General features: G+C 46.7%; 1 protein-coding gene across 1 annotated transcript in view; it reads right to left on the minus strand.

Moving 5' to 3' along the window:
* Positions 1-18,342, minus strand: part of PARP12 (poly(ADP-ribose) polymerase family member 12) — a 38,232-nt gene extending 19,890 nt beyond the window's left edge. The window contains exons 1-5 of the mRNA XM_039234064.1: positions 17,890-18,342; positions 14,461-14,596; positions 11,424-11,724; positions 9,383-9,484; positions 3,988-4,111 (exon numbers count right to left, since the gene is read on the minus strand). Coding sequence (XP_039089995.1) covers positions 3,988-4,111; positions 9,383-9,484; positions 11,424-11,724; positions 14,461-14,596; positions 17,890-18,215 — 989 coding nt within the window. The 5' untranslated portion in view covers positions 18,216-18,342. The remainder of the gene's footprint in view (positions 1-3,987; positions 4,112-9,382; positions 9,485-11,423; positions 11,725-14,460; positions 14,597-17,889) is intronic.
* Positions 18,343-19,456: the final 1,114 nt, after the last annotated feature.

Genomic DNA, 19,456 nt, shown 5'->3' on the forward strand with positions numbered 1-19,456 from the left:
CAGTCGGTTAAGCATCCGACTTCAGCTCAGGTCAAGATCTCACAGTTCGTGGGTTCGAGCCCCACATCAGGCTCTGTGCTGACAGCTCAGAGCCTGGAGCCTGTTTCAGATTCTGTGTCTCCCTCTCTCTCTGACCCTCCCCTGTTCACACTGTCTCTATTTCTCTCTCAAAAATAAATAAAACATTAAAAAAAAAAAAAAGAAATGTGGTAGTAGACTTAACATCAGAAAATCATTGCCATTAACTGCATTAACAAGTTAGAACTGCATTAACAAGGAGAACAAAACATGGGATCTTAATACAGAAAAAATACTCAATAAAATTCAATTTCTATACACACAGAAAAAGTCCTAGGGGTGCCTGGGTGGCTCAGGCAGCTAAGTGCTAGACCCTTGACTTCAGTTCTGGTCATTATCTCAAGATTCGTGACAGTTCTGCACTGACAGCACAGGGCCTGCTTGGGATACGCTCTTCCCCTCTCTCTCTGCACCCTCCCCTGCACATGCTCATTCTCTCTCATGTGCTTACTCTGTCTCGAAATAAACAAACATTAAAAACAAATCTCCTAGCATACTAGGAATAAAATTAGGACTTGTTAGCAAGGCCAAAGGTTCCATACATTCACTCATGTTTATGATCAAACATTTAATTACTCATTTTAAAATCCAGGGGAAAAAAAAGATACTCCAACTATCACCACTTCCATTCAGCATGGCACAGCAGTCCTAGGCACTACAATATGACAATAAAAAGTAAAATCCTAAGAATAAAAAAGGGTGAAAATAAAATGCTATCCACAAATATTGCCTAAATAGATATCCAGAGTATATAGATAACCATACAGAGAATTCAAATAGATTACCAATAGTCTTCTGAGTTCATGTATTTTAGTAAAGTTGCAGGATACAACAGCTGACAAAAGTCAATTGCATTTCTATGCATCAGCACAGAGAAAACAAAATTTTTTTTACTGGGAATGTAACGTATGACATAAGGACTACAGTTAATGCTATATGGTGTATTTAAAAGTTTGTAGGAGAATAAACTCAAAGTTCTCACTGTAAGGAAAAAAATTTAGTAACTGTATGAAGTAAAGGATGTTAACTTATCGAGATAGTCATTTTGCAATATACACGTATGTCAAGTCATTATGCCGCATACCTTAGGCTTCTGGTGTTGAAAGTCAATTGCATCTGAGCACAACTGGAAAAAAAATTAAATCTCTAACAAAAGATATCCAAGACCCTAATGGAGAAATTATAAGACTACTCAAAGATATTTTAAAAGATGTAAATAAATCAGATGTTATCATGTATACGAAGAGAAAATCTCAGCATCAATATGATGTCAGTTCTCTAGAACTGCCAAGTCAATGCAACTTTAATTGCAAAAATCACAACAGATTTTTGTGAAAACCAATGAGATTTAAAAATTTCTAAACAGGAGCAAAAAACCAAGAGCCCTGGCAATGCAAAGAAAGACGGGGATTTGCCTTACCAGACGTCAACACTTAAAGCTCCACTAGGTAAGACAGTGTGGTGCTGATGCAGACAGACAGACGACAGACAGACGGGTGAAAGACAAGAGGTGAGGACCAGACGTGGGTGTATTTGCTAATTCAATGCCTGACACATGTGGCACTTGGAAATAAGTGAAGAGATGGCTTACTTAAACAAGTGATGTTTTCACACGAGTCTGAAAATAAGCTATAAAATGTGGTAACACTTTGCCAAATTCGTCTTGGTTTTGATGGGTTTAAAAATAACTACTGGAAACGGATGGTGGGGATGGCTGCACAACAATGTGAATGCACTTCATGCCACTGAACTTACACTTAAAATAGGTGAAGACAGGGCGCCCGGGTAGCTCAGTCGGTTGAGTATCTTACTCCTGATTTTGGCTCAAATCATGATCCCGAGGTAATGGAATAGAGCCCCATGCTGGGCTCTGCACTGAATGTAGAGCCTACTTGGGATTCTCTCTCTCTCCCGCTGCCCTTCTCCCCTACTCGGTCTCAAAAATCAGAGTAAGAATAAGGAAAAATTAACATTAAAGTCAAAATTAAAATTATAAAAGGGGTGTCTGGGTGGCTCGGTTGGTTAAGCATCTGACTTTGCTCTGGTTGTGGTCTCAAGGTTTGTGAGATCAAGCCCCGCACCTGGCTCTGTGCTAACAGTGTGAAGCCTGCTTGGGATTCTCTCGCGCTCTCTCTCTCGCTCTCGCTCTCTCTCTTCCTCTCTCTCTTCCTCTCCCTCTCTCTGTCCCTCCCCCATGTTCTTTAAATAAATAAAAATAAAAGGTTAAGATGGCAAATTTTATGTTAGGTATATATTATCACAATTGCGTATTTTTTAATTCAATGTATTTTTAAAAAGTAGTTTTGGGAAAACTGGTGATTCATCTGTGTAAGAATCAAACTGGACCCATGCTTCACCACCAGCAGGGTAAAGATTAAACACAGTCCTTAAAACATTAAAGATAATTCAGAAAAATTTCCTGATAGTCCTGGGAAAAGGAAACATTTCTATGACTCAAAAAGTACAAAACCATAAAGGAAAAGATAGATAAATACTTATCTATATTAAAACATACCAGAAGCTGACAGGAAGAGTTTATTTTCAATGCACATTTAATAACCAGAAATTTAAAGAATTCCTAAAATTAAATAAATAACTAAACACACAACTGTCCCCCTCAACAAAATGGGCAAACTACAAGGACAGACATTTCACAGCAGAGGAAGTACAAGTGGCCAATAAACATGTGAAGAGACACTTTACCTCATTAGGACCCAGAGATAGGCAAACAGAGATACCGCTTTACATCCCCAGGCTGGGAAAAGTTCAGATAGCAAACCATAGCAAACGTGTGGGATATAGTCACCACAGACTGCATGGGGGTGGAAAGTGGCACAGCCACCTCGGAAAACCACTTAGCATCACTGAGCAGAGCTGAAGAGGGACCCAGCCTACCTCCCAGAACTTTCATCCCCAAACGTCAGGCCTACAGAAGCCCACACGCACGCGCACCAGGAGACAAGCAGAGACTTGTGCACAAAGCTCTGAGAGAAAGACGCCAGACATGACGGTAGAGTGTATGGCTCCATTCAGACAGGGTGCAAGAACAGGCAAGACTACCTGTGGTTGACAGATGTCTGACCACTGGTGGCTTTTGGGGTGGGCACTAATGGCAAGGGGACAGGAGGGGACTTCTACAGGCATGAAAATCATCTCTATTTGGAATAAAGTGTCTGTTACATGAGTGCATGCATTCGTCAAGACTCACTGAACTACACGATTAGTATCTGTGCACTTCCCTGTGTGTAAACTCTGTCTCAGAAAAAGAGAGAGGGGGGAATAGTAAGCCAATGCATCTTCTGAAGGGGAACAATTTGTTCCACATACTTCACCAGCAGCAATTTGCACACAATTGCACTCTTAGCACAAATTTATTTTTTCCACTTAAAAAAAGTGGGCTTAAATTTTCTTCATGGCAACATATTTTAGCGAGTTCAATCCAAGATATGGTAAGTATTTGAAAATAAGGCTCCCGGGACTTCCCCATTCACTCTCAATCAATTAAGTGAAAATATTGGGACACACAGAAAAATTAAAAAGTTAAAGGCTGAACAGTAAACAGCAGTTCAGCTGTATTACTTTACATGTAAAGGCTAAAATTTCACAAATGACTGCCTCTTGCTTTTCTGCATTACTCACTGTGGATATATATACATAATCCCGGCAGCAAATCATTCAAAACTTATTTGGTACCACCAGCTCCTTTCCCCATAGTTCCTCCCTGAAGGAGAGAAAGGCACCAATCTGCAGTTTGAACAGTAAATTCCAATTTCCAGCCCAGAGTTCTCATCTCCACCAGGCTGTTTGCTGGCGCGTGTGTGATCAAACCTAAAATCTGTTGTGTCTAAACTTCCCATACTGCACACAAAAGCCCAGTCACAAAGCAGACACCAGTAACGTATTGCATACCTGTCTTTTCTGGGATTGCTATATGCCTCTTCAATCAGCTCCATTTTGTCCAGATCCTTCCACTTGCCTCTGTCCAAGAACTGCCATCGATAGGGCAAATGGAAATGGACTTTATTGCACTTATCTAAAATAAAAATATAAAGAAGTAAGACATCTTGGCAATACATAGCATGACCCAGGCCCAGGGTTCTCAATGGGGGGTGGTGATGCCCACTGACCTAGGCACATTTTGGAGATCTGTTGGGGACATCATTTTTAGTGCAGTCATGCCTGAACATCTAAAGACTGAAATACTGTGTATTTTATTATACACACTTCCATTTTACATCTCCCCTTTAAACAGGACATTACATCAATTTTAAAAAATACTTATGTTGGTAGATAACATTACATTTGAATTTCATCTCATGAGCAAAGAAGCTGATCATGAAAACGCCAATCAGACTGCAGGAGGCAGTGTGATTACCCATTATCACTACACATGTAGCATGTGGACAAGTAGCAGCCACACTAAAAATGGAGCCAGATTCAGCTCTACTAGAAACCCATCCAAGCCCCGACACATCTGACCACACGGAAGGTCAGCAGTATGGTTCCAGCCCACTTTGATCTTCTGGCTGCTAACACACTCACCCCCTTAACACATCCCCACAGCCCTGATTTATATACACTGCCCTGCCCCTGCCAAAATACACAGAATGGCCCAGGTCTACAATTTCAAGCCAGGTGCTCCTCCTCCATCTTCCCTGAGCTCCCTGGGACCTCTGTCACTCCTAGCACACTCTGCCTGCCTCGCCTTGGCTCATGCCAGCCCCTCACCTGCAATCACCCGACACTTTTACTGCTTTTCAATATCCTACATGAGGTTCTGGTACATCCCCACAGAGGAAAGGCACACTGGAAAGAAAAGCAGCAGCAATCACTCTGCACTCTGACACAGAACAATTTACGAGGTATATTATATTAGGTAGAAAGGTACACAACAAGGTGCAGAATGCCGCTACTTGGGTAAAAAAATAGAAAAGAAAAATGAGAGCTCCTCTGACTCAATACGTATACACACACATATTATTCCTTGCAGAGGGGAAGTTGGTAGCCAGGAACGAAACTGCGAGGAAAGACTTGTGTTGTTTTCTTTTGAATTTTGAACCACAAGAATATATTCAAAAAAATTAAAAGTCTAGTTAAGTGGGAAAAAATACGGAACAGTGTGCACAGTGCACCTATGTGAGAAGGAAACTGACCAGACATAAATACTTGTGCACGAATAAAATCTTTGTGGAAGAACAGTTAAGGAACTGGTAACAATGACTGCTTCCGGAGGGGATCTGGGTGCTAGAAAAAAGAGGTGTAAGAGAGACACTTCTTACTGACTGCCCTTTGTACATTTTTAATTCATCTGTCAAAATATGAACAATGAAACATGGCTAATTTGAAACTTGAAAAAAAGTAAAATTTTCTAAAATTGTATGCAGCCTTTGTGGGCACGTCTCAATGCCACTTCTTTCCCCACAGACTCTACAAAAGGTACCTTGGTCAAGGAGGACCATGGAGGAAGGTGGGCAGACTGCCTGAAGTTGTCAAAGGCCAGGCCTGAGGCCGGGCAGACAGGGCAGACAAGAGCACCCAGCCAAGAAGACTCAGGGAACAAGAGAGACCCCAACCAAGGAAATCCCCTCCAAGTTCACCAAGGCTGGATTCAGACACTCTGGGGATTCAGGACATCCTGACTTGTCCAGAGTTAGAGCGTGGACTGCTAATACCAAGACAAGAGACCTCTTGGACTCTCTACCATGGGTACGCACAATATAGTGGTAATGAAGGGCTCAACCTGGATAGATAAGGCCACAGCTATGATCCAGAGGTCATAACCACGTTAAGATTTTCTGTTCCCTCCCTAAAGGTCACTAAGGGAATGATCAGAGTTAAGAGCATATAGTCCCTGCACCTATATACTTCGGTTCAGGTGAGTCCTGGACAGCCTAAAGACGCTCCCCTTAAGAAGATCCCCTTCAAGTAAGGCACACCACCCACCACCCTCCAGGCTGATACTTCCTTGGGACGGACACAGGGGCACAGGGAAAGCTCTGGGGTCAAGCTGCAGGCCCCAGGCGTCCAGGTCGTAATGTGAGCTCAACGTGAAGTCCACACCACTCACAAGCCAGAGAAAAGAAGGTGCCATGCAGGCCACTGCAGCCACGGTGGCTGGTTAGAGCAGAGTCCTGGCTGACGAGTCCCCTTCTCTGCCATATCTTCCCTCGTCCTCCTGTCCACTTTCTCAATTGCCTTTCCCTCTTTCCAATGTTCCCCTCCTTGTCGTGACATTCTAGAATCTAGGTCTTCTAGAAGGTAAGCCGCAAAAACCAATTTAACTTGGCAGACAAAGTGCCACATCCATATCCCCTTTCTCCCTACATCACATGAAATGACAGAACAGAGAGAACAAATTGAAAAACGCTGGAAAACAGTAAGTAGTGGTGTCAAAAGACCCAAATTCCTAAAAATATGAAGCACACAGAATCAAACTGACAAAGATAAAGAGAAAAAAACACCTGCAAGATATGCAGAAGAGAGCTACCATGAAAGGGGGAAATATTGGGGGGAAAGGATTAACAAACTCAGAGTTTCATAGAACGAAAAGCAAGAAAGACACCTTGTCAGTCACGGCGAGACCAAATGGAACCCACCAGGGCAAGAACTCCCTCTGTACATTGCTTGTGCCCAGCAACCTTGCTGTTTGCCCCACAGAACATGTGAGTATGGATAACTGCTAGAGAGAAACAAGCATGTAAGAGGGCCAAAGTCTCCGCCCCACTGCAAGGGTACACACTAGCAGCCCATGCCACTGCACAAAACGTACTGCCTCTTCCCCGTTAAGCCTCGATCAGAATCCACATCACCAGCATACACTGGATTCTGGAATGGATAACCAAGAGTCAGCCAATATGTGAGGAAGAATAACAGACAGGAAGCTAACTCACACAGAAGAACCAATACCAGGGCACCTGGCTGGCTCAGTCAGGTAAGTGTCAGACTTGTGATTTTGGCTCAGGGCATAATCTCACAGTTTGTGGGTTCGAGCCCAACATCGGGCTCTGTGCTCACAGCTCAGAGCCTGGAGTCTGCTTCAGATTCTGAGTCACCCTCTCTCTCTGTCCCCTCCCCCACTCACTGTCACACTCTCTCTCAAAAATGAAATAAAATCTTTTAAAAAAAAATGTTAAATATCATTATCCTCAGGGAAATGCAAACTAAAACCACAATGAGATATCCCTACTCGTTAGTTACAATGGCTAAAGTTTAAAAGACTGACAATACCAAGTGTTAACAAGAACACAGAGCAACAAACTCTCATACATTGCTGGCAGGAAAGTATACCCAACAGTTTTTTATAAAGTTGAACACATATGTTCCAGTAATTCCACACCTAGGTCTTTTCTCAAAAGAAATGAGTGAAAACAGGAGTGCCTGGGTGGCTCAGTCAGTTAAGTGTCCAACTTCGGCTCAGGTCATGATCTCATGGTTCATGAGTTTGAGCCCCAAATCCAGCTCCATGCTGACAGCTTGGACCCTGCAGCCTGCTTTGGATTCTAGGTCTCCCTCTTTCTCTGCCCGTCTCCCACTCATACTCTCCCTCAAAAATAAACATTAAAAAAGGTTTTTTTTAACAAATGAAAACATATACCCAAATTAAAACTTGTAAATATATATTTATAAAGGATTTGTAAAAGCCTAGAAACTTCAAACACCTCAAATGCTCATCAACATATGAACTGATAAACTGTAGACAATCATACAAAAGAATATGACTCAGAAAAAAAAAAAGGAGCAAACTATTGATTTGCCAGCATGGACAAATCACAAAAACATGCTGAATGAGAGAAGACAGGTACAGAAGAATACATGCTCTATGATTGCATTTATACGAATTTCTAGAAAGGTCAAATCTACACTGACAAAATACAGGTCAGGGACTGTGTGTGGGTCAGGAAAATGGGGGGGCGGGGTGAAGATTCACTATAATGGGACATAGGGACACTTTTAGAGGAAAGAAATTCTTCCATTTCCTCAACTGTTACTACCAAATTCAGTGTATACTTAAAAATTTTTAAATACTTAAAATTTTATTGTGTATAAATTATATCTCAATAAAATGGATTTTAAACACCTAAATGCATATATGATACATATAGCTTGAGCTAGCATTCCACTTCCAGGAATCTAGCTAAGGAAATACCCATGTGTACTCAGATGCGCCATGGAACATCACTAACTGGACACTATAGTTGTTTTTAAAAATAAAGTGGACTTACACATACCAATGTAGAAAAAAAAATCTTCAAGACACAATGTTAACGAAGCAGGTTAAATAATACCTATCACATGTTCCCATCTGTGAAAAACATGCGAAACAAGGATCATAACCACACGGCACGTGTTTACCTTTGGGAAGGGCTGAAGGAGGACTTCAGACTTTATTCTGTATTATTGGACTCTTTCACAAAGTGAAAGTATTCCTGAATTGCTTGGGTGGCTTTTAAAGACTGAAAACAAAACAAGAAGTTTGGTGGTTGTTTTTTAAGAGCAGTCACCGAATTTGAGAAGAAAGCTTTCTTCAGTCAAAGCTCAGGACAGCAATAAGAAGAAAACAAAAGGTTTAGTAAATACAAACACGTACACTCGAGAATTTCTACCTGTGATAAAAGAGGGACCATGCAGAGAAGGGGCACCTGGGTGGTTCAGTTGGTTAAGCGTCTGGCTCTTGGTTTCGGCTCAGGTCATGATCTCACAGTTCAGGAGTTCAAGCCCTGCGTCAGGCTCTGTGCTGACAGCACAGAACCTGCTTGAGATCTCTCTCTCCCTCTCTCTCCGCCCCTCCCCAGCTAGCTCTCTCTCAAAAAACAAAATAAAGATTTTAAAAAAAGATGGACCATGGAGAGAAACCCCCAACTTAAGTTCTTATTCCGCAAGAGAAAATAGAGGCATCTCCTCCTCGGAGAGGGCCTTCTGGGTTTCTGAGGCATTTCTAAGTCTATGATCCCCTTTATAAGAGATACTTATATTTGTTTCCACTAGACAGGGCATCTGTGCAGGTCTGTGACCTCATGCTAAGGTGATCAAGGGTCAACACTGGACACTGAATGAACCAGTTATGTTCCCCAAAACTTATCTACAGTCTGATTTCCAAAAACCCAATTCCTACCATCCTCAACTCCCCAACAAAATCGCTTCCGAACTGGTTTGGCAGAAGTGCCACACCAGCTGACAATGAAGAAGGCCCCAACCTTCTGTGGACAGAGGAGACGACCTTGAGGGGTGGCCTTCAGGCAGAACTCTTGAAACAAAAAGCAGCTACTTCACCTGCAAGTGAAGGAAGGGGATTCCTCTGACTTACCTTGAAAGCTACAACTTTTCCAGATGTGGTATAAGCAGATCTGATCATTCTCCTCCTGGTTACTACTGTTTGGGGATCCACAACCTGAACTATCTCTTCTTTCTACAAGGAAACACCACAAACATGTATCAGCATCCACCAAAGCTTCTGACATGGAGTCAGAGTAGTTAAAGATACAAAGGTGAGAAAAGAGCATTCATTTCTCTGCAGAAGTCAAAAGTAGGTGAGGTGATCTCACAAAACCCTAGGATGTTCAGGATGAAACTGCCTCAGACATACAAGTGAACCCTCTATGCTTCTTAGGGAGAAGCCAGGGAGCCCAAAGCCACACAGCTGCTTGCCAAACCCAGGACGTCATGGAGAGGCTCTTTTTTTCTCAGCTCTGACTATGCTCCCAATCTTAAAATGAAACCTCCTTAAATAACTTTACATTAATTACAATAATTTTCATATAAATCAGGCATGGACATGATTTCAAAGTTTATCTTTACTAGAAGTGCTCCAATGAGACTTTACCTAACAATTCCATTTACCACTGCACCCACCTACCATAATACAAGCACATAAAGCTCATTTGCAAACCCTCCCTACTCAGTATCACCTGTTACGTTATTCCTTTTCCTTTTTCTTTTTATAAGCCCCTCAGACATCCACAGGGTAGGCCTCAAAACCCACACCTTTGGGGCCTTGGAAATAACCTCCCTTGCTCCCCAAGAGCAGGTAGCCCTCCCTCCCTTTCTAAGGCCATAATCCAACTGACACTCTTAAAGATCTTTTTACAGCAAAACCTGTCTACATCTAGCTTCCTACTATTGAAAGAAATTAACCCAAAATAACCCAAGAAAATGTAAAGAAAATATATACATATATGTCATGATCTCACAGTTCATGGGTTCGAGCCCCACATCGGGCTCCATGCTGACAGCCTGGAGCCTGGAGCCTGCTTTGGAGTCTCCCTCTCTCTCAACCCCTCCCTACTCATGCTGTCTATCTCTCTCTCTAAAATAAACATTTAAACAAGTTAAAAGATTAAAGTTTTTTTGCTGGTAGTCCTAGCACTCACCTGATAGGAAGTAGTCTATTAAAAACCCTAGATACCACTGTAGCTAACAAATGGTTTGATTATGCATTCTGGTGGGGGGAGTCCTTCGTCCTAATCTCTTAGGTATAACCAGGGCCCAGGTCAGTGGTTAGCGCTTGGCAATCACTCAAATTTGTTAAATTAAAGAATGGATAACCAGAATGGCCAGCCAATAGCCAATACTGAGAAATCCAAAGGACACCAATGTATTATAACCTCTCCAATGGACTACATTATCGATTTCCCACATAATAGGTGCTAAAGAAAAATTTTTAAACATGTTTTTAATGTTTGATTTATTTTGGGGGAGGGAGACAGAGCATGAGCTGGGGAGGGACAGGGAAGGAGACACAGAATCTGAAACAGGCTCCAGGCTCTGAGCTGTCAGCACAGAGCCTGACACGGGGCTCGACCTCATGAACCAGGAGATCATGAATGAGCCAAAGCTGGACGTCTAACCGACTGAGCCACCCAGGCGCCCCAAGAAATGCTTATTAAATAAGCAATCTCTTCTCATAATTCCCCCATCTGCTTGTCACTAAGTCTGACATTCCTTTATAAAAAAAAAAAAAAAAAGTATCTTAGCATGCTCAATCACTCAACAAATGCCTGTGTGCCCACTATGGGCCAGGCATTACCTAGGTGCTGAAGATGAGCAGCGAACAAAGCTAATTTACAGGGACTAAAAAATTCCATTATTCTTGCCAGGAAGAGAGTTGAAATTAAAATATGCTTCCTTCACTGTAGATCAGACCCATGGGGAATTCATTCAGTCAACCTCAAATGGCATTTAGAATGTCTTGCTTGTTCACAGCTACGATTTCAAATCATCTTTACAATACCCAATGGCAGAGAAAGAATCACCAACTGCACTTTACTGAAAGCAGCGCAGACTTGCCCAAAGTCATACATTCCATTAATGGCCGGGTAGAATGTAAGGGCCCCAGCCCAGGGCCTTACCAGAAGTCCCCTGAGGGCCTAGGGGAGGAGTGTGCCCTCTGCTGGGGGTGGAGCTCCTATTCTTGATGTCATGAGCATTTCTGTATATGGAAGGCAGCCTGCTCACCAGATCGGAGTTCATGCCCAACTTCTCCAGTTTCTCCAGGTTCTCAGAATTAGAGATATCATGAGATCTCTTACAGCCAGTGCCAAACTTGCATTCACCCTGTAAAAAATACTGGCAGATATGCAGTTTGATACACTGCTTTTGAAAGGAACAAGAGCCATAGGGTCCATCTCCTTTGTTGTAATGAAGGCAGATCTGTTGACAGAAAAGGAAAAAAAAAAAAAACAGAACACCAGCTTAGGAAGGTCTCAAAAGAACACCACCACCCTACTGGCCAGTCCACAGTCAGAAGTTCCTCTAGAGACCTAGCCAAAGCTGTGATTCCGTCATCCACACAAGTCACACGGCTGTGAGAACGTCTTCCACTCCAGGTGGACCACTGCTAACATACGCCCTTGGATAAAATGGGAACCGGGTGGACAGCAGTGAGCAGAACAAGCCCTTCCACTGGGAAAATCCAAAGAACTTCCAATGGGTCAGAGCTGCTCTCTTCCCAGGAAACAATTAAATGTTACTCACATGGCAGGATGCTAACAACCCATATACTCCACCTATACCCTTCCCCCACTGACTCACCAAGTCTCCCTAAGCCAGGCTCCTCTCTCCCTTCTTTTTTCTGAAATTCAAGGTTAAAGAGGCTCTGAGGTGTTTACAGCATCTTGGAGAAAGCCAAATACAGCCCTTTCGTTTCTCAGGAGCAAACTGAAACTCAGAGTAGTTCACAGGCTTGCCCTAATTCACCTCCAGCTACCTACATCTGGCACACACAGTAGCTGGTAAACTGGGTTGTTGGTAAAGCGGAGACTTAAACTTGAATCAACTGCTCCTTCTCTACATTCCAAATTCCTGGAGGCAAGAACCAGGCCAGAGAGCACCAAGAGCCTACCCCCTCAATTCACAGACATAGCACTGAACCAGAGGTAGAAAAGCAGCAGAGGACTACAGATAAGCAGGGACCCCACTCAGGGATAGAAGCCCCAAGGAAAAAGGCTAAAGAAGGCTGGGCCCGAACCTTGATTCTTCCACTTACAAGATGCCTGACCTTAGGCAAGCCACTCACTCACCAGCTCCGAATTTCAGCTTTTTAATCCCTAAACTGGGAATAAGGCTACCTACATCACTGGGTTATTATGAGGATTAAATGGAAAATATACAAGGTGGCTAATACAATGCCTTGGAACATAGTGGGTGCTTGATTCACAGTGGTGTCCTCCAACTGTTCATCTGATAAGGGGACTAGCCTGAGAGCAGAAGGTTGGCAGAAAAGCTGCACTGGATCTGAGTTCATGGTCACAGTTCCCACATGCTGGCAATGTGTTCTAAAACAACCTGTATACCCAAGAAGACAGGAGGCTACACACTCAGGACCAGTCACCTTAGAATTCATTTTTTATACCACTGACAAGATGATCGCTACAAAACATTAATGCCCACTCTCCAAACACAACCCCCCACCCCAAGCCCTTCCTGTGATGCTGAAGGCTATGTGGATGAGTCACTACTCACCCATTCCTCCTCCCCAGGCCCACCCTAAATCCAAGTTGTGCTCACCTACATGCTGTCCCCTGACCATGCCAGGTTCTGTCCTTTCTGTGCCCCACTTCTCCCCAGACCTTCATCCTTCATTCACCATTCAACATTCACGCAGGCACTGCCTCCCCCAGGCCTCCTTCCCAGGCTCCCCAAATGCCTCAGACCAGAGAGCTCACTTCTATCGCAGCACCTAAGATAGCACCTTGCAATCACACGCTAATTTGTCTGTCTCATCCAGTAAATGTGCCTCCTGGTAGTGCAGACCAGGGCCTTTTATCTCCTTATCGACAGCGCCTAACCCGTAGTGGATATTCAACAAAGGTTAGCTGAATCAATATTAATTTTCAAAAGGCAAGAGAAAAAAGTTCCTATCTATTATGTAGCAGTCACTAAGCCACAAAGCACCGTTCTCAAATGAGTGATTTTAACTGAATAATATGGAAGCCTTTTCATTAAACCAGGTCAATCTAATCTCTGTAGTCTTATCCCAGAAAAAGGGCCAGAGCAACCCATAAACCGGTGCCGGCCACAGGAACACACCACTCAGACCTGCTGCAGAGCACAATGTCCTCAGCTCGGCTGCTGCCCTTGGGAGCCAGTACCTGATTCACACAGAGACTGTGCTCCCCCCTGGGGCTGCTCCCAGCCAACGATGAGCTGCTTTAGCTCGGAACTTCGCTGCCACCAGGGAGCAGCTTTCTCTGAACTGTGCTACAGTCAGGGTCTCCTCCTACCCAGTCTCCTTCCTTCTCCCTCTCTTGCAACATCACTGTCCAAAGACTCCCCACCTCCTTCTGCTCCCTCTCCGCTGAATCTCTCACACTTCTAATCCCACCTTGGTGTCTGCTTCTCGGAGGACCCAAACTAGTACACAGCCATTACAGTGAGGTTCGGTTAGCATCTGAAAGGCACTATGAGAATCCACATCAACTAAAGTTCCAAACTCCCTGGGTGCAACTGATTTACTAGAGGACGCATCATCGGCCTGTCAGCATCTCTGAAAAATTTCCTCACAGAACTCCTGGGTCTGGCAATAATACACAGTGCCAAGTGCTGCCAGACAGAGAGGAGCAGGCTGGAGTCTCTTACCCCCTCATCCCCATGCAAGGAACATCCTATTGCAGCCACTGGCCAGGCAGGCACCCTCCACCTCCCAGAAGCCCTGCAAAGGAGATACCAGCCCAAATGAAAGGAGACCTCTAGAAGGGGCAAGTCTAGCCCCAGGCCACAGGTCCAAAAATCAGTAGAGCCAGGAATTCAATCTGGGTCTTCTTCAAGTAGGTCCCAGTGGTCACTACGGGGTCCTTGGCTCCTCTTCTGCCATAAGATTCCCTATCTTTCGACCTCTGGCTTCTCCCCCATCACTTGCACACATACACACCCGCTCCTGGAACTCACCTCTGGCAAAAGCCAGGGGTCATTCTGAAACAAAAGCTGGCAGAGCTCACTGTAGCTGAGGTGGTCAACACCGTGAGTTCTCAGCACACTCAGGTTGTGATCTGTCGTCAAGCTGTGACTGTTTCTACAGTTCTTCCTGCAAAAAAGCAGAGCTGGTGTCACAGTTCAACTGCGCCTCCCCGAAATTCTTATGCTGAAGTTCTAACCCCCCAGTGACTGTATTCGGAGACAGTTTATAAAAAGGTTGTTGGGCTGGGGGGTGGGGGCCTAGTCCAGTCTAACCGAGGTCTTTCTAAGAAGAGAAAATTAAGACACATATGCACACACATGAGGACACAGGGAGAAGACAGCCATCTGCAAGCCAAGGAGAGAGGGCTCAGAAAGAAATCAACCCTGCCAACACTTTGATCTCAGATTTCCTGCCTTGAGAATTGTAAGAATTTTCCATTTAAGCCCCCGGCCTGTGGCACTTTGTTATGGCAGCCCCAGGAAACAGCTAGTAAAATCAGTCTTGAAGACAACCTTTCAGGGATAGTACTTAACATTGCTTAGGAGCATCAGAGAAAAACCCCCATGTCTATGCCATCAAAAAACCATAATGTTTATTTACAAAGGAAAAGACAGTACCTTGCAAGGTCTAGGGACTAGCACTGCACCTCTCATCAGTATCTGGTAAGAATGACAGTGCCATTCCTCAAAGAAGACTGCCATATGACAGTCAGTAGGCACTTAGCAGACACTTAAACATTGGCTGAATAAATGAATGTGGACACCTATGGTCATAGGTATGTGTACACACACCCACACTCTGAGGCTCTGCCCTCTGTTCTGCCCTCTTCCATTCTTTCCATTAACAACCCCTGCTGAACATTCACCATGAGCCACCTACTGGCACCACGCCCTGATGATCCAAACACTTCAAATGATTACCCTGCTCACCAGACCCGGAAGAGTCAAGCAAATATCAGCTGCTTTACTCAGACACTGCCAAACCTCACAGGTTTATCACAAGCATCTCAAAAGATAACCCAACCCTTGATTGACTCCCCCAAACCTGCACCTTTCACAAGCTCCCCCATCTCAGTAAAAGACAAACTTCCCTCTTTCACTGCACAGACCAATAACCTTGGGGTTATCCGGACTCTTCCCATTCTCTCCTCTATGGAAGGGACAGGAGAGGATTCCAAAACAGCACGGTCAGCTGTGCTCGGAGTAGGTCTGTGCAGACAGGAGGGGCACCTGAGCCTGACAGAAGTGGAGAAGCACTCAAGGGACAGTGCCTAAAAGGCGTAAAGCCTAGGCCAAATATTTAGGTTGGGGAAGCAGGCAAGAAGAGCAGGGGAAAAAACATTCTAGGCAAACTTGGTGCCACCAGAACCAAATAAATCTAATAATTAGGATGGTGAAGGCAGCAATAGCTACTAAAACTTATTGAGCATTTACCACAAACCAGGGACTTCCTGAACGTTTTACAAGAGAAGCTGTTCGGCCCTCAATAAGTCTATGAGGTGGATGATATTATCATTTTGCAGATGAGGGAACTGAGGCACCGTTACAAAGTCACTCGCCCAAGATTACACAGCCAGCAAGGAGAACAGCCAGCTTGAAACAAAGTAGGCTGGTCCTGGGGCTGTGCTGGTAACCACCATGCTCACTGCCCCTAAGCACAGGATCAGAGCCAGGGACCTGGGACCCTTCCCAGCTGTCACCAATGAACAAAAGCAGGAGTCATGATCTATTTCGGAAACAACCAACCCTGTGGTTCAGGGAGACAAGTAGAGTCCCAAAGAAAGCACAGAAAGTACAGCCAACCACACCCACTCTCCCTTATGTGACCCAAAAGCAGTTCGAGAAGGAAGGTTCAATGAACTGACCTGTGTGAACCTCATGGAAAATCGAACAGGTAAGAATTTAAAAGAAAACTCAGAATCACCTAGGCCAGGAGATACCAAACTTCCAGATTTCCAAGACAAGTAAAATGCAACCCCAAATCTTGGGAACTAGCTGCAGATCTTTATTTCACCAAACACGGACCTTAACAAGATCCACCAGTTAGCCCCAACATTAGATCCACCCATCCACCATTTATTATGTCCACCTTCTTCTCCAGCTGCTGCTGCTCCTTCTCCTTTGGGGTGAACCATCTACACCAGTCCCCAAGAGCCCAGTTTGCCAGAAGCTGCACCGTCAGCCTCCACCAAAGATCTGACCTGCTCCTGGGGCTGCAGGCCTGACCTACACCAACCAGTAACTCCCAAACCGGCACCTGGGACCGTGGCCATGCTCTCCCAGACTGCAGACTTGCTCAGCCAATAAGAACGCAAAGGAAGAATCATCCTTCAGTCAACAAGAGAGGGGGAAAAAAAAAGGTAGCAGTCATCCCTGGTCAACAATAAGAAAACAGCCATCACCTCTCTCCCATCCTTTCACCATATTCTCACCAACTCCTCTCTCTCTCTCTCTCACACACACACACACACCTCCCTCTTAAGGTCTTAGATGGGCCTTGGAATATTCTAATCTAGATATTTCTCAACAGCTGTTTCCCAGGGGCCATTTCCCAAAACCCCTCATTCGCATGGAAGCATGATGGAGGTCATGAAACATGACGGTCCAGGGAACCGGTGGAAAGCTGTCCACCACTTCCAGACCCGAGAAAACCTCCCCCCAACCTTCCCCTGTCCATCTTCTCCCCCTACTCCCCGGAATCCGAGACCCAGAATGGACTAAAGAGCCAAGGGCTGAGGAGGCAGAGTCTAAGTGGTCGGCCTGGGTCCCTGAATGACTGCGTGGATCAAGCCGGCTACCTCATGCTGCCCAGCGGACCCGAGGGGAGCAAGAAAGAACTAAGCCAGAAAAGAAAAAAAAGAAAGAAAAGAAAGGAAAGGAAAAAGGAAAGGAAACAAGGAGGAACGAATTCTTCTACAGAAACGGACTAGCTTCTCAACAGGGGCACGCTTTTCTCCCCCAAGGCCACAGAGGCCACTGCCGGCTTGTAAGGCAAGCGGGCGAGAGCCGAGACCTGCTTTCGAAGATCCCTTCGGCCACTGGGCGGAGAAAGCCCTCAGCTGTGTGGCCCCTCAAAAGTCTCCCTGGGGACCGGGCGCCAGGGGGAAGGGAGGGGATGGTGGCTCCGGCAGCCAGACGCAGCTTTTTCTTGGGGAGAACCCTACCCTCACCCTCCAAGTCACTCTCTGAGACTGCAGGAGGCTTGGGGACACCGCTGGACCCTGAGTCCCTCACACGGCACCCGGTATTCAGCAAGTGCTCAATTAATGTTCGCCGAAGAGAATTAAGGGGGAAAGGGAGGGGAGGAGCGCCCAGGGAACGGCCGCCCACTCGTCTCCCCAGACTTAGGGAGGGGGCCGGGGCGGGCTGGGAGAGCAGGGTCCCCGGCCCCGGCCGTCGGACTCTGAGCGCGGCGCTTACCCGGCCCTCATGAACTTGCAGGCCCCGCAGACCAAGAACTTGCAGAGGTGCAGCTGCGCGCACAGCCCCACGCAGCCCGGCTTGGGGCTCTGATACGCGCGGCACAGGCGCAGCGCCGAGACGGCCACCACGACGCGCTGAGCGACGGCCCCCGCGCCGCCAGCCCGCGCCACCACCGCGAAGCGGCCGCGCTCCCGCAGCAGCCGCTCCAGCGCGTCGCCGCCGACGCCCTCCCGCAAGCGGCGCCGCAGCTCCTCCAGCTCCAAGGCGCCCCCGGCCGCGCACAGCACCTGGGTCACCTCGCCGAGGACGACGGCCTGCGCCATGGCCGCGGCGGGGGCGCGCTGGCCGTCGGGACGCGGCTGGCAGGATGCGGGCGGCGGGCGGCTCCCGCGGGGCGAAGACGCCAGCTGGAAGCGAAAGCGAAAGCGAAAGCTCCCGGGTGCCCGGAAAAACGGAACCTGTGCCGCCTCACCACGCCCACCGGCCCGCAGCTGAGGGGGCTCGCCGCCTTCCGGCCTCAGGGCTCCCAGCTGTGCGCGGCCGCCGGGCTCCGCGGCTCGCCGCCCCGCTCCGTCGGCAGCCGCGGGGCCGCGGAGGGCGGCTCTCCGGCGCTCCAGAGAGAAGCAGCCTCGTCCCTCGGGGCAGCGCCTCGCGGCTCTCGAAGCGCCTCCGCCTGGCGGACGGGGACGGAGACGCCCGGGCCGTGCGCAGCCGCTCCTCGAAGCTCCGAGCATTTGGATCTCGCGCGGCCGTCGGCCCAGGGAGCTCTCCGCTCGCGTGTTGGCCGCGCACGCGGGGACGCCGCCCACCTGGCGGCCGAGCCCCGCCGCCTGCAGCCCCCGACGGCGCCGGGCCGCATTCCACACCACGTGACCGCGATCACGCCGAGCCGCCGCGCGCCGCGGGCGCTACTTTCTTCGGCGGCCGGTGCGGATCCCGCCGTTCTAAGCCCCGAAGTGTCTGTCCTGTGAGAAAGCGAAGCCGTTTTCCGTGACCGAGCGCCTGGAGACCCCTCGGAGCCCGGCACACGCCCGGGCTGGGGGGTGAGGGTGAGGGTGGGGGTGGGGGGATGGTGGAAAGGTGAACTGTTGGAGCCCTTTGGCAAAGTAGTCCCCGAGTAGCTAGTCAAGTTGTGAAGATCCATGACCTTTGACCCCGCAGTTTGTCTTCTGGGAATCTTCTAGAACTAAAAGGAACAAGTTCCACATAGGAGTGGAAACGGAGGCTATCGGTGTTTCTCTGACTGATTTACTTCACTTAGCTAACTTGACAACAAATTCTAGTAAAATAAAAATTAAATTAACCCTCTTTTTTAAAAAAAAAAAGTAAAAGCAACATCAAATAAGTTGTGGCGAGAGTGTTTTGTGCGGGGGGAGGTACGGTCCTGGGAGTAACGTGGGGGATCCTTGTCCAGACTATTTGTTACGGGAAATTAACAAGCATGCGTTAAATCTCTCCCGACCTAGAAGGACTGGTTAGGGGGGAAAGCGGTACAGAACGGCCTAAGTCAATAGCGAAAGGAGGACCTACTTGTGTGGAAATGTGGCTGTTTTTGAATGAGCAA

The sequence above is a fragment of the Hyaena hyaena genome, unplaced genomic scaffold (genome assembly GCF_003009895.1).
Source record: "Hyaena hyaena isolate Hyena2069 unplaced genomic scaffold, ASM300989v1 scaffold_82, whole genome shotgun sequence".
Taxonomy (NCBI): domain Eukaryota; kingdom Metazoa; phylum Chordata; class Mammalia; order Carnivora; family Hyaenidae; genus Hyaena; species Hyaena hyaena.